This window comes from Calidris pugnax, unplaced genomic scaffold, assembly GCF_001431845.1.
Source record: "Calidris pugnax isolate Ruff unplaced genomic scaffold, ASM143184v1 scaffold27, whole genome shotgun sequence".
Classification (NCBI taxonomy): Eukaryota; Metazoa; Chordata; class Aves; order Charadriiformes; family Scolopacidae; genus Calidris; species Calidris pugnax.
In genome coordinates this window covers 12,584,270-12,598,820 of record NW_015090893.1, presented here as the reverse complement: position 1 = coordinate 12,598,820, position 14,551 = coordinate 12,584,270, and the positions used below count along the sequence as shown (strand labels likewise).

Sequence of the window (14,551 nt, the reverse complement as noted above, 5' to 3'; positions counted from 1 at the left end):
GGGGGGGGGGGTGGCACCGGCCACCGAACACGGCGACTCCTCAACTCAGGCACGTCGCCCCCCGCGGGACATACACGCCAAAGTGGCCACCGAGTGGCCCGGGACCGGCTGCGGGGAGGGAGCCCGGGGGGACCCGCACCCCGTCCCGCGGCGGGGTACGGACCCGCAGGAGGGGCTGGATGGCGAGCGAGCCCCTTCCCGGTAGGATAAATCCCACCGGGAATGGCACCCAGGGGAAGGGGCTGCGGGAAAAGCCACCTTCCCCCCCCCCGGCTAAGCTATGCCATTAGTATCCTGGAGACACTGCTCTTAATTGCTAATTTTAGCCTGGACTGCAGCCTAATTACACCCCGGGTAAATCACCTCATGCTACGGTGTGTGATAATTAATAATTAATGAATAACCGTCTCTGGGCATTTACATCCCTCCCTCCCCCCAAACCGGGAAAAGAACTCGGCCTCTCTAAGTTTTATATCGACCAGACCTCACCAAAACTCTGCAGGTTTCATGGCTAAGCCCTAATTAACACACATTAATTGACAGTGAAGACCTTCAGGAGCATCCCCACCTCCATCAAGAAGCTGTGCCAGGCCCTGGATTCCCAGGACCCAAATTTCCATACCCCGAATTCCCAGCTACCACCTCCACCCACATGGTGTGGGGCTGGGCTGCCGCTCCCACCCCCACCACAGCACCCAAAATTGGGAGTTTCAAGGCAAAAACCCATCATTTCCTTTATGAAAACGAACCCATCGCCTCGGCTGAATGAGCAGCGTGTGCCAGAGCGGTGGGGTTGGACATCCCAGTCTCCCCAGCCCCCAGCTGAGGGATCCTACAGGGAAGGGGAAACGGAAAGAGAGCATCGTGCTGCTGCCAGTAATTAACTTGCCAATAATTTGCCAATAACGCAGGAGCCAACAGCCACCTCCTGAAATATCTGTCTGGGAAGGGCACGGCGCTGCATCAAAAAGAATTTGTTCGCTATCGAGTACGGAATATGGGGTTTGGGGGCTGATATGAAGGAAAAAAACCAAAATAAATAAGCAAAACCCAAGAATAAGGGTTCTTTTCTGTCGATAAAGCCAAATTGGGGCGGGGTGTAGTGCAAATCTGGAGAAAGTGAGACCTTTCTCCGTGCTGGAAGTGAAAGTGGCGGCCGGGGCGGGGGAAGCGGAGCGGTGATTAGTGGGCACTTAACGAACAAGGGGAAGAGAGAACAAAAACCATCCCAAAACACAACCCCCCTCAGCCACCTCCCGGCTGGGGGGGGCCGCGGCGCACAGCCACACAGCACAAAGGTTTCACCAGGCACCTCCTCTTCCTCCTCTTCCTCCTCCTCCTCAGCACGGTCCGTCCTGTGGCCACAGCCCTCAGGGTTGGGGGCTTTTTTAGGGGAGCAGGGGGCCGAGGCTGAGCTCCAGGTGGTGGGTGAGCCAGATGACCTCCGAGGTGTGCTCGCCCTCCTCGCTGGGCCGGATGGGAGCCGCCAGGTTTTTAAACTCGTGCTTCATCTTGAAGCTGACGGTCACTTCGCCTTCTTCTTTCTGCGGGGTCACCTTGATGAAAACTCCTACCTTGTTGGCTTTTCTGAAGGCAATGACGCCAGGACTGTACGTGTCCCCATTCCCAGTGCCCTTCATGTGTGGCTTGAGCTTCCGACACCTTCCTTCCAAAGGGGGCCCTGCAGACCATCCTTCTTAGGTTCTACCAGCCAAGCATCTGCTCAGCACCAGTTCCTACCTCCGGCTTTATGCCCACAGCCTCTGGCAGGCTGCAATGGGCCACGGCTTCCTCCTCCTCCTCCTCCTCCTCAGCACGGTCTGTCCTGCCACAGCCCTCGAACGGAAAGAGAGCATCGTGCTGCTGCCAGTAATTAACTTGCCAATAATTTGCCAATAACGCAGGAGCCAACAGCCACCTCCTGAAATATCTGTCTGGGAAGGGCACGGCGCTGCATCAAAAAGAATTTGTTCGCTATCGAGTACGGAATATGGGGTTTGGGGGCTGATATGAAGGAAAAAAACCAAAATAAATAAGCAAAACCCAAGAATAAGGGTTCTTTTCTGTCGATAAAGCCAAATTGGGGCGGGGTGTAGTGCAAATCTGGAGAAAGTGAGACCTTTCTCCGTGCTGGAAGTGAAAGTGGCGGCCGGGGCGGGGGAAGCGGAGCGGTGATTAGTGGGCACTTAACGAACAAGGGGAAGAGAGAACAAAAACCATCCCAAAACACAACCCCCCTCAGCCACCTCCCGGCTGGGGGGGGCCGCGGCGCACAGCCACACAGCACAAAGGTTTCACCAGGCACCTCCTCTTCCTCCTCTTCCTCCTCCTCCTCAGCACGGTCCGTCCTGTGGCCACAGCCCTCAGGGTTGGGGGCTTTTTTAGGGGAGCAGGGGGCCGAGGCTGAGCTCCAGGTGGTGGGTGAGCCAGATGACCTCCGAGGTGTGCTCGCCCTCCTCGCTGGGCCGGATGGGAGCCGCCAGGTTTTTAAACTCGTGCTTCATCTTGAAGCTGACGGTCACTTCGCCTTCTTCTTTCTGCGGGGTCACCTTGATGAAAACTCCTACCTTGTTGGCTTTTCTGAAGGCAATGACGCTGCGAGGCAGAAAAGAAACACAAAAAGAACATTGGGTCAGCCAAGGTCTCAAACAATCGTTGCCAGAGATTTATTCCGACACCACGTAACAGGGATACTTGATTTATGGCTGGATACACCCAGCTAGAAGAGCTGCTCTGGTTTCTTCTTCTCAGCTGCTCTCCAAGGGCTCTCCACAGTCCCTCCCGCCCTCCTAGGGGTTGGGGGCTTTTTTAGGGGAGCAGGGGGCCGAGGCTGAGCTCCAGGTGGTGGGTGAGCCAGATGACCTCCGAGGTGTGCTCGCCCTCCTCGCTGGGCCGGATGGGAGCCGCCAGGTTTTTAAACTCGTGCTTCATCTTGAAGCTGACGGTCACTTCGCCTTCTTCTTTCTGCGGGGTCACCTTGATGAAAACTCCTACCTTGTTGGCTTTTCTGAAGGCAATGACGCTGCGAGGCAGAAAAGAAACACAAAAAGAACATTGGGTCAGCCAAGGTCTCAAACAATCGTTGCCAGAGATTTATTCCGACACCACGTAACAGGGATACTTGATTTATGGCTGGATACACCCAGCTAGAAGAGCTGCTCTGGTTTCTTCTTCTCAGCTGCTCTCCAAGGGCTCTCCACAGTCCCTCCCGCCCTCCTATCAGAAGGTGGGTACCCCCTTTTCACTGGCACATCCCTCAAACAGAACATTCCTGCTTTGGCTGAGGGAGTTTTGTACCCAGAGGTGAAACAGGGAAGAGCCACACGTACACGGCTCGAGTTACCCAGAGGCTGCAGAACATCCTCCTTTCTGAAGGGTGGAGGCAACTCCAACAGACCCTACTGCATAGTTCTCACCACCACCATGAACCAACCCTCTTTGCTTGCAAAGGAAAGGATGACACAGAGTATTCCTGGAGAGAGTTAGTGCCACCACCTATACTCAACCACTGTGACAGCACGCCATGCCTCAAAGGGACCAAATATCTCCTGAACAGCCCACAAGTGGAAAGATGATCTTTGAGGTCCCTTCCAACCCAAACCATTCTGTGATTCTGTGATTTACATTGCTGATACGAGCACCCCCCCAAAAAAAACCCAACTTCTCCCCAAGAAAACCTTAAAAAAAAACAACCCAAACCATTCTGTGATTCTGTGATTTACATTGCTGATACGAGCACCCCCCCAAAAAAAACCCAACTTCTTCCCAAGAAAACCTTAAAAAAACCCACCCAAACCCAAACCAAACACGCTGAAGAGAGAGAGGAAAGGAAGTTACTTGGTTGAAATGCCAAGTATTTAAGGGACAGGATCCCCACAGAACAGACCACACTCACTCAGGGTCATCCTGGAAGTCTTGAGGCTCTGCCAGCTCATCATATTCCGCCGCAGCATCTTTGCCAGCCAGAATAAGCTCCTTGGGAGGAACTGCCACCTGGAGAGCACGGAGAGAAGCCACCTTTCAGCACTGATCACCACCTACACTGCGAGCAGCAGAGACACCTCCCCTTCTAAGAACTGCTTTACTACAGTTTAACAGAAAAGTGATTCATCCTGAGTTTTCCTCTGCTCCGGTACCACCTGGTTACCACCCCACCAGTGAAATCCTGTATTTCTCCCTTAGGTTCTGGATCTCAAAGAAAAGACACAATTTCAAAACACTTTATGAGCTGAGGTTTACTTTGATGACAACCATTTAAGCTCCAAGGAAGAAACTGCAAGATAGTCAGCCGGGACCAAAGGACATATGAAAAGTGTGACCTGTGGAAGGATAAATGGGAGTGGAAAGCTTTGGAAGAGGCCTGGTGGCAGCAGGAGGGCACAATACCTTGGCAGTGCTGTTGATGTTGTCAGGGTCTCCTTCCTCACACTCCAGCAGCGTCACATGCATGATGTTCTCCACTGGATTGGTCAGAGTCAGGAGGACTTGGCTCTCCTGGGGGGATTCAGGAATCACAGTTCAAGAAGCAATTACTCTAAAATTTCATCATTACTGTTAGCAACTCCTTCTTGCGTGACTGATCAACACCCTCCAAAATTGCATCACATACGCTCAAGGGTTGATTAGCAAACACCCCCAGTCTGTAAGGAAGGTGCCAGTGCCATGCAGCACTCTCTCTTAATAGAAGAAATACACGTCTCTGGAATCCAGCCAAGATCTCAGCCCCACACCTTTTATTCTTTAGATATTGGCGTGTGCTTGTGATGCCAAACATCACACTTCACGGTACTCTGCTCATGCGGAGCGACAAGCCCATGCAGTGTTATTCTGACCACTCCCTTAAAGCCTGCACCCTCTCTACATGGAGCTAGCGAAGCCCTCAGGCAACAATCATCACTCCGTGTCATCTTCCAAAAAGATCCCACATCCACACCTCCCGGCTGTGTCTCACCCTAAGACATTTCAGGAAAAAAAACCAACGTACTGACCTTCATGTAGCGCAGGTTGGGAATAGACATAATTCTCACTTCGGGGATATAGTTACTACAAGAAGAACAAAGCAAATGGCCATGATGGACTATGTTGCTGTCTGCCACCTCCTCTTGAAGCAGAGGGACATCTTCACAGACATCCAGCTAACTGGTTCAATGCTATGTTAGAGATTAGGTTACATTAAAAGGAAAAAATGAAGCGCCCTTTTGCTATATAAGTCTAATCCTACAAACCCCTGCCACTGTGCAGGGCTGGCACAGCATGCAATACCTTTTTCAAATTGCTGTAATCTTCAAACTTTAAACTTTTTAGAAGACCAGGAAGCAAACCTACTACAGATAAGCTGTATATATTAAAAAAGTGCTTGCGCCATCCTGAGATGACACAATCACACAAGAGGTCAAATCAAGAGCACAAAAGAAATGAAAAGAGAAGGCACTAACTAAGCACAAATAGGTGATTGTTCTCCCCAGCCCCCGTATCTTACTTACACAGCAACCAGCTGGATCTTGAATTTGATGGATGTTGGATTAAATTCTGGTTTGCTCAGGTTATGTTCACATTTCTAGAGACAGAGATATTTCAGTCAGTGCACAAAGACAGTGTGCAGTCACAAACCAAAAGAAGCAGGGCTGCGATCACTGTGCCACCAGCCACGGCACTACCGGCCTCTAGCACAGCACAGACAAAGACTACCCTGGGGGGTGGGTGTGTGTAGCCATCACTGTGTCAAGGTATTGATACTCTGAAAATGTCAGAGCAATCTCACATTGCTGATACTCAGCAATATCAGCACAATCTCAGAAACGTGAGATTTGGAACCCAGCTTAAAAATACTCAGACACTCCCCGACTGCAGCAGAAGGCGGCACAAGTACCTGCAAGCCCTTTGACTTACACTCCAGAATTCACTAAAAACACCAAATAGCTGGAACTCAAGACTGATCTCCTCACAGGGTGCTCTTCAAACATAGGCTCAGTCTGACATTACTTATTTCTGAGAAAATATTCTGTTTTCAAAGCATCCTACATCTTCAATGCTTAGAAGAATATTGCTTTATTACTTTGGGAACTAGATAAATAACCCTGTTGCACTGAGAAAGCAAGCAGCTTTTTGAAGACCATGTGGTAAGCCAACAGCAGAACTTGGATATTCTTGTCTATCTTCACTTCCCAGCGCTCTTCTTCTGTGAAATATCATCTTTCTGCCTTCACTCTAAGGGCATCTTCAGTATTCAGCACTGCCTCTCACTAATACTTTGTTTGCTGAGTTAGTTTTTGTCTTTAATAATAGCAGAATTTTTTAAATTCTGACTGTACTGTCAGCCTTCTATGATTCCTTGGCTACAGAGGGCACACAGACCTTTACACAAACCCACCTTTGTATCTTTATGCATCTTGGACAACACTGTCCCCCTTTCACAACCTTCATCACATCAGAAACGTGAGAGCTTCCCTTATCTCCTAGTGCTGTTACCAGTGATTAGTGATTCAGTTGAGAACTTTCAACAACCAGAAGCGTTTGAGCGGTTTCTTTTCATCACATCAGAAACGTGAGAGCTTCCCTCATCTCCTAGTGCAGTAATTCGGTTGAGAACTTTCAACATTTAAAAAGAAATCCACAGCCCATTTCCCACAATCCAAGCCCTGTGGGCCGAGTAAAAGCGCTTTGTTTGTATTTAATTACCCACCCGACAGCGCAGCGAGCGTTTGATCAGGAGATGCTTATGACGTGGGTAGAGCTGGGAAGCGCAGATGGGCTGGAAGTCAGGCTGCAGCAGACGCTGACGCAGAGTCGTCACTGGGTGCCCCACAGAAAGCAAGAGCAAATTAATTAATTCATGACGGCCCTGAAACTCGAGGGCCTCGTTGTACAACGTGCAAGTACGTCACGCACTGTGTGTGGACGTGCTGCAATCTCTACGAAACTTAATTTCACCCACACCCAATAATTCAGAAATCACTGGCAAGTATCACCGTTTTTAGCAGCAGATGAATGGAAAGTGAGAGTGGTGTGAAGGGCTGCCCTGCCTGGGCACGGTCACGCTAGAGCAACATCAGCGCCAGCCCAGGAGAAACAAGGGACCTTGATCTCTATTCAAAGCTCAGCTGGGGTGGAAACGCAATTTTGTAATCAGAAAATAAATTCTTTCCCCCCCCAAGGGCAAATGAGTCTTCGTAGCTTTGTTACCCTCACAGCTGGGTGCTGCACGAGTACAATACACAGCTTCTCAGCCAGGAGGCTGCATAACTTGGACTTAAGCATGGAATTAGTGACTACATAGTTCCCGAGGCAAAGAACTCCAGCAGCCAAACTTCCCATGGATTTCTCCCCAAAACCAGGTTCCTCACTGTCCCCAGTGTCTAACAGGCAGTAAGCCACCTGGAAGCCCTTCCCTCACTGTGGGGAACCACAAAAGTTGTCATCTTTACCAACATCATACTCTCACAATGCCGACAGTCTCATGAGAAAAGGAGACCAAGATGATCTCCCCCTTTCCATAAACCTTTCCTGAATTAATTAACATTGGCAGACTTTGTAGGACCGCAGGATTACCAAGAACATCTGTCCTATTAGGAGCCACCTCAGCAGGAAGTCCACATTGCTTCCTGTACCTGCTGTTTTATCCCACTCACTCCCAAGTTTCATTGACCAATTTACAATATTTGCTGATTAAATCATGAGCCAGCTAAATAACTGGGAGGTGTACACAAGCTGTTCCGAGCTGATGTCAAAGTAACATGCAATTGTTACTTAACAGTTCAGTTTTGCTTCCAACTCCCCAGTAGCTCAGCTACTTCCTTATTTCCTGCTATTATTCGAAAAAAAGGACGTCAGCTCTTTTCTCCATTCAAAAGTTGACACTTCACATGCAGAGAAATTAAAGCCAGCAAGAAAATGAAAACAATCGTTAAGAAGCCTGACGTACTTGGCTCTGAGCTTCCACGCACAACACCAAGCTGAGGCTGCATTCAAAGTTACCATTTTAAAAAGTCACAAATGTCCCACCATTTCAATCCAAGCATAAAAATTACTAAAAGTTTAGGAACCCCACTGACAAGTTTCCAGGCACTGGCCCTGTTATAGAATCATAGAATCGTCTAGGTTGGAAGAGATCCTTGGGATCATCGAGTCCAACCATCTACCCTACTCTACAAAGTCATCCCCTACACCATGTCCCTTAGCACTTCGTATAAAACATAAGGGCAAAAGGTGACAGAATATTAAAGTGTTACCTTCTGTCAGATTGATTGGTCTTGTGTAGTAATCCTCAGGAAGGGGTTCCACTTCTTCCACTGCATCAGCCGGCTCAATCTTGATCTCCTTCTGGTCCTCTCCTTCTTTCAGCCTGAAGCAAAGTAAAGGACAACTCAGTCAAAAAATACAGCACCTGTGTTCTGACAGACAGCAACAGCAGTAACTGTATTATAACACAGAAGGCAGCGAGAGCTGAGATTGCAAGGCAATAGCAACTGCACAAGGAGGTGAGCAGTCACTTATTTCTACCAGGAGAAAGCAAAACATCTGGAGCAGTTGCCCAGAGGTGCCTGAGGATTTGACATCTCCCTAATGCTCCAAAGAAGAAAGCTCCTCTCACTGCTCCCTGCTAATATGGTTTGACATCTTTCTGAAGTTGCTTTATTGCTCTCTTGCCTACACCCTCCTATCCTTCCTGCAAGGACAACCCCAACCCTGAGACTCACGAGAGTCCAGCGAGGGCACTGATGGGCGCTCCGGGTCTCTGCCGCTGAAGCCTGGTTCCCAAGCCGTATTTGTCCTACAAGGGAAAAGGGAAATGTCAGCTTCATGTCTGCTTCCTGCTGGGACAAAAAGTCCTACTGCAAACTCATCCTTCCAGCTGCGTGACAAGCGTAGGGAGACAAGCAAAGGAAAGCAAAACGGGAAAGGGATTCAATGCTTCCCAAGATTTTTCCTTCTGCTCAAACTGTTAGTAAAGAGAAAACCAATTACCACTGCACCGGGAGAGACGGATGTACGTGGCTTCTGCTTATAAAGCTTTTGCTCTTTCCTTAAATCACCAGCCTGTACTACTGACACATTTTTCCCTCGAGCAACTGCACGTCAAGTGGTGCAGGATGAGAACTCAAATGCCAAAAGAACTGGGTCGCTGTGGGTATGCATCCACCTGAAATGCTCTGCAGCACTACTAGAAGCAGTTGGAAGGTCCAACCTACAACAAGGCCCATCACCTACAGGTCTCTCTTGCCAGGCACCACCGATTGGCAGGAACAGCTGAGCTGATCCTCAGTTTTCTAGAGCTGAACTGTACACGGGGTGCTTGGAGGCAGAAATCTTCCTTCTGGGCAGGATGGAAAACCTGAATTCTGACCAAATGAGACATCTGAGCATCAGCCTACCCTGGTGATCTTTCATGGAGCAGACAACTACCGTTAGTGCCGTTTGCCTGGGGCGGGCAAACAGCTGCATCTCAACCAACCTTTGTGAAGGGCTGCTTTCCAAATGTGCGTTACTTACTCAAAGACACTGCCCTGTTTGTAAGCTAACAAAAAATATTATTTGTAACGGATGTTACCCTCTACTTCGTTAACCTTCACCTGGGTTTGTTCTAGGCACATCTAAGCCAGAGGCCCTGAGGCAAGGCAAAGAGTAGGTTCTGTTACTGCCCTTCAGTTGGCACCATGAGAGCTTTAACACCGGCAGAAACTGTGAAAAGACTTACCACTACGTGTATAGTGTGTTGCTGTGGAGAGCCCCCAAAATAGCAGCAGGTAGCAACGGAGACAAAAAATGCAGCCATAAGACACAAGCAAGGGCACAGAGCAAGCACAGTTAATTGAGAAGTAGCAAGCATATGCAGAGTCACCCAGCTAAACAAAGTAAGCGTTTACCTGCCAGTTACAATAAACAAGTCATTCAGGCCGCAACCAAGCCTTAAGGTTAATTTCAGTTGAGATTTCATGCAGAAAAGTGCCAGACAATCCTGACCTAACTGTTACTGAGCTGTGCTAAGCAGCTGTCCTGAGAAAGAGCTACCTCTGGTATTGCAACTGCTGTTGCACTGCATTTCTCTGCGGGACAACATATTCTTTGCATGGCAAACAGAAACCCTTCTGGCATTATCAGAAAGGACAATTAGAAGGAGGGGCAATGTAAGACACAATAATGGGTGTAAAACTACTTGTCCCTAAAGAAACTCATGTGCCCTAGTACATTTTCTTCACATTGTTCTCAATTAAAAAAAAAATAAAAAAGCTGAGTAGCCCTATTGTGCTACCAACTATCTAATTTTCCAAGCTGAGGTAGTTGTGCATCACTTTTCCTGCTCTGAGGACACTGTGCTCCCAGCTCACCGAAAAGGCCAGGGGCATGTAGTTTCGGCGCCGCACCAGCTTCTTCCGGTCCCGCTCGATCTTCTCTTTCTGGGCCAACTGCTGGTAATACTCTACCAGTTTGTTAATCTGGAGGGATGAAAAGGAACAGACACCCAGTGAGCAGGGAACAAAGACCGGACCGGCTGCAGTATTTGTTTGTGAACAAGCTGGGGTGCCTACTGCTTGTTTCGCCCTGTTCCTAGAACTAGCTGTATTTGGAAGGATATACATTAAAGAAGCCTGTGCGTCTTAATCCACGCTGCGGGTGACAAACTGACCCTTCTCTGGGAGTGACACCTATCAGAGAGCAGTGCCCCATTCCCACTTTGCAGTCAGGCAACTGAGACTTTGTTCACGTGTTTTATTCTGGACAAAATAACCCCTCATGTGGCCAAAACTGAGCAATTTGGATTAGTGCAGCAAAGAGCATCTTTTCCCCCAGCTGAGACTGATCACATTTAGTGTAGAGCCCTCAGTGGTATCAGGGAAGGATAGTAAAGGGGCAGCTCTGTTTTCCAGATCCTAGACACACTCTTGATCGGAAAACAGCTTTTTTCACCATACATACGCAGCACATTCAGTGGTGTCTTTTTAACAGCACTATTGCATGTGATGTTTTCAACTGAGTTTCTTCTGAAAACGAGATTTTATACTGTGATATCCTCAGGAGAGCCTTTAAGAGGCCTTCCTTCCATTGAGTTCAGTCAAGGTGGAAATTAGGAACTGAAACTGGTATCTGAGGGATACAGAAAAAGTGATTGAGAAGGCCTGGAGTCTCTAACAGCCCTTTCTGGCTGATGTGTCTCAGCCTAAACGTGGCCTTTGCCCGCACTCACCCTCTGTGTGTGAGGATTCTCTGGCTCCTGCCAGCCACCACTAGCTGTACAAGAAAGAGAAAAAACAAAGTCCTCAGGAGATGATTTCCAGACCCCACACACAAATCACATCTAACACTCAGCTATCCCGGTTTTACTTGTGAAATATGACATTTCCCTGCTTTCACTACATTTACCATTGCGGTTCTTCAAGTTCCTGCTTGTCTGCACAAATACACACCTCTGAAAGCTTTTCACAGGCAGGTTTGGGCTGAAGGAGCTTCACCAGCTTTTGTATTGTGTTTTTATACAAATGCTATTTGAGAGGTTCTCAGAACAGCACCTAGAAGTCACTTTAGCAGCAGGTACATGAGTTTACAAGAACACTCTCTTCTTACTGTCTACCATGACCCCACATCTTCAACTCCCAATTACATCAACACTGGAAGTCAGAGGATCTGCTTGGGCTACTCAGCCCCATTTCTGGAGCCCGACAGTATTTTCTGCATGTCTTATGCACCAAGAAATAGATGAAAGCTTTGTTCCAGTGCTGCCGTGAAGAGAAGAACCAAGTACAAACACTAACAACTCTGGAATTAGCCTCAGTGAACAAAAGTGATGGGAAACAAATGAGATGTTTATGCTGTCAGACTGAGTGGCTTCAAAGACTCTGAAGGCACACAAACAAGATTTCAACCGTGGGGAGAGCATACCAACTAAAAAAGCCTCTCATCTGACTGTTTTCTCACTAGTCAGGTAACACAAGCATGGAAGTGGGTCACACGTTCCACTAACTCATCTCAGCTCTTCAGAGACTTCAGCAACAAACTCTTTTCCTGTGAATTTCCAACTGTGACTCAAAACCTAGACAGTTATGACATATATCCTACGGCCAGAAACTAATTTGATCTGTTACCTTCAAAACACAAACTGGGCTCCTGCTGTTACTCAGTTTTCTGCCTTTGACTGTCACTTACCCACAGACTTGTCTGCCATGCCCACATCCCGGGAAGTCCAGCGGCAAAATCCACAGGCCAAGTAATATGCTTTCTTCATGGTAGTCTTGGCTGGGTCGTCAGGGAGCGGAGCAGGAATGCTCGTGGCCCGGGTGGAAAGGGTGTGCATGCAGCAGGGGCAGTCAAAGCAGTTAGCACACCTGTAAAGAGGAGGGTCTGTAAGGCAGTGCTCTAACAAGGAGCCCAGGCAAAGGAAAATGCTCTCAGCAAGCAAATCAGGATTAAACTAGCAGAGCTTTTCATCCTGTGCAACAGCATTAGGGAAAAAGAACAACAGAGACATCAACAGAAATGGGAGGGGTTCAGAGTCAACATAGAGAAATACTGGATGATAGTTATATTATGAGAGCAGGTCATCAAAAAAGCTAGAACATGAACAGCACGTGATACACCATGCAAAGACACTTATTCCCCCAAACTAACTAAAAGGTAACGAGAAGCAATGTAATTTTTGAAGAGAGTTTCAGATACACACAGTCAGGTGTTGATTAGGGAGGGAGCTGTTTTAAAACACGGAGTCTTGATGAAAAGAGCCAGAGCAACCTTACCTATTCTTTTTCAGCTTGGCTTCAGCTGAAGGCATGTTTTCCAGGCAGCTGGGGCAGTAGTGAGAGTCCACCTGAGGAACAGCATGGTCAATTCACAGTTGCCAGCAGACACTTGTCTAGACAGCATGCTGGCAGCAGCCTGAGACTCTGCCGCATCATTGAACAAGGCTTTGTGTCTGACAACAGACAGGTGAAGTCAGGGAAGACTTGAGCCATTTTTTGGTATCTGAAGTTTCAGCCCATCTCAGCCAGATTTTGAACTTTAATAATGTTAAGTCAGGATAAATTAAACTACTCCACCTAGTAAAGGGGAAAAGGATAACTGGGTGTTGACCACCTGCAGTTATCAGAATTTCATTTTTCAGCTTGAGCAGCAGGTTTTAACACAATATTTTCCATTTATGTCTAAATTTATTCTTCACTTGTATTTACACTGGTCAGAAATCCATATATTTCTGAAAACATTTTGTACCTCTCTGCTGTCACAAACTACTTTTGTTAATTCAAACAGCAGCAGTAAGAATCACAGAATGATATGGGGTTGGAAGGGACCTCTGGAGATCATCTAGTCCAACCCTCCTGCCAAAGCAGGTCCTCCTAGAGCAGGTTACACAGGAACTTATCCAGGCGGATTCTGAACGTCTCCAGAGATGGAGACTCCAGAGAAGGAGACTCCTTTCTGAAGATAAAAACAAATTTAAACATGGAAATGCGCAATGACTGCATTCATCATGTTATTAAGAATTCATGACGGATGCAGCCCGGTGACAAATCTATTTCCTGGCTTGTGTGGTCATTCATTTTAGGCTTTTTTTTAAATCAATTTTATCGATTTTATGATGACATCCTGAGAAGTCACACAAGCAGTGCCGGAATCAAGGCTTGCCTGTGTTCTGCTCTGCACAAAAGCAGTGCTCTGGCAGCCCCCCACGCAGCAGCAGACCATCGCCCCAGGATTATCTACAGCTCAAGGCCCCAGCCATTCCCAGACAAAGAACAAAGCCTCCGCGGCTGAAATCCCACTGTCTAACGTGGGGAAAAAGCTTGTTCAGGTGGAAATAGACTCAGACCAAACACTCTCAACCCAAATTAATTCTCAAAATAAACACGATGCTCACCAAAGGTGTGCGTTTTGTCCCTTTGACAGCAAACGCTGCCACACACACAGAGCAAACCCCGGCAAAACCTGGGGGCCCTCCAAGAGCAGCTCTTCCCCCATGACACAGCACCAGCCCAAGCCCAAGAAGGGTGCGGGTGCCCCCGGGCCTGCTCGGTCTTCACCCCAGGCCGGGCCCTATGGGGCGGTGTGGGGTCTGTGGGTGTCCCTGCTCCCCCCCCGGCCTGGCCCGAGGGGCATGTCTGTGTGGGAGGGGTTGGGTGAGGGCCTCGCTGCCCGGGCCTGGCCCACGGAGGGCTGTGAGGGGGGGTCCTCGCTGTCCCGGCCGGGCCCCACGGAGAGGGAGCGAGGGTTGGGGGTCCTCCATTGCCCCGGCCCCACGGGAGGGCCCCCCCCCGGACAGGCCTTTGTAGGGGGGAAACATCTTCTATGAGGGGAAGACGCCTCTCAGAGCAGCCCCCACCCCTCGTACGCGCGCCTCAGCCAATCACACCCCGAATTCCTCCGACGGACAGGCAAGCACAGCCAATCCAACGCAATGCACCGCCCCTTCCCTCATCCACCGCCAATCACCCCGCTCTATGACAGCGCTAGGCCCACCCCTTAGCCGCACCACCAACCAATAGGAAGGCAGGCAGCGAGTGAGCGGCAGGTGAATCCTCCCAATCGCTGCGCGCACAGAGGGCAGCGTCCCGCCCCGTCCCGTCCC

At 48.9% G+C, this 14,551-nt stretch overlaps 1 protein-coding gene across 4 annotated transcripts in view; it reads right to left on the bottom strand.

Annotated features, from left to right (window-relative positions):
- Positions 1 to 1,057: 1,057 nt before the first annotated feature.
- The window catches only part of DCTN4 (dynactin subunit 4), a 14,618-nt gene continuing 1,124 nt past the window's right edge, over positions 1,058 to 14,551 (bottom strand). The window contains exons 2-16 of one of the 4 annotated variants that reach the window (XM_014948165.1): positions 12,726 to 12,796; positions 12,139 to 12,317; positions 11,183 to 11,226; positions 10,326 to 10,433; positions 9,695 to 9,715; positions 8,697 to 8,770; positions 8,229 to 8,341; positions 6,683 to 6,792; positions 5,484 to 5,557; positions 4,989 to 5,043; positions 4,387 to 4,494; positions 3,896 to 3,993; positions 2,794 to 3,022; positions 1,798 to 1,840; positions 1,058 to 1,336 (exon numbers count right to left, since the gene is read on the bottom strand). In XM_014948165.1, coding sequence (XP_014803651.1) covers positions 2,809 to 3,022; positions 3,896 to 3,993; positions 4,387 to 4,494; positions 4,989 to 5,043; positions 5,484 to 5,557; positions 6,683 to 6,792; positions 8,229 to 8,341; positions 8,697 to 8,770; positions 9,695 to 9,715; positions 10,326 to 10,433; positions 11,183 to 11,226; positions 12,139 to 12,317; positions 12,726 to 12,796 — 1,269 coding nt within the window. In that variant the 3' untranslated portion in view covers positions 1,058 to 1,336; positions 1,798 to 1,840; positions 2,794 to 2,808. Of the gene's footprint in view, positions 1,340 to 1,797; positions 1,841 to 2,793; positions 3,023 to 3,895; positions 3,994 to 4,386; positions 4,495 to 4,988; positions 5,044 to 5,483; positions 5,558 to 6,682; positions 6,793 to 8,228; positions 8,342 to 8,696; positions 8,771 to 9,694; positions 9,716 to 10,325; positions 10,434 to 11,182; positions 11,227 to 12,138; positions 12,318 to 12,725; positions 12,797 to 14,551 lie in introns of all 4 variants that reach the window. The other 3 variants (XM_014948167.1, XM_014948166.1, XM_014948168.1) reach the window with 3 other exon arrangements.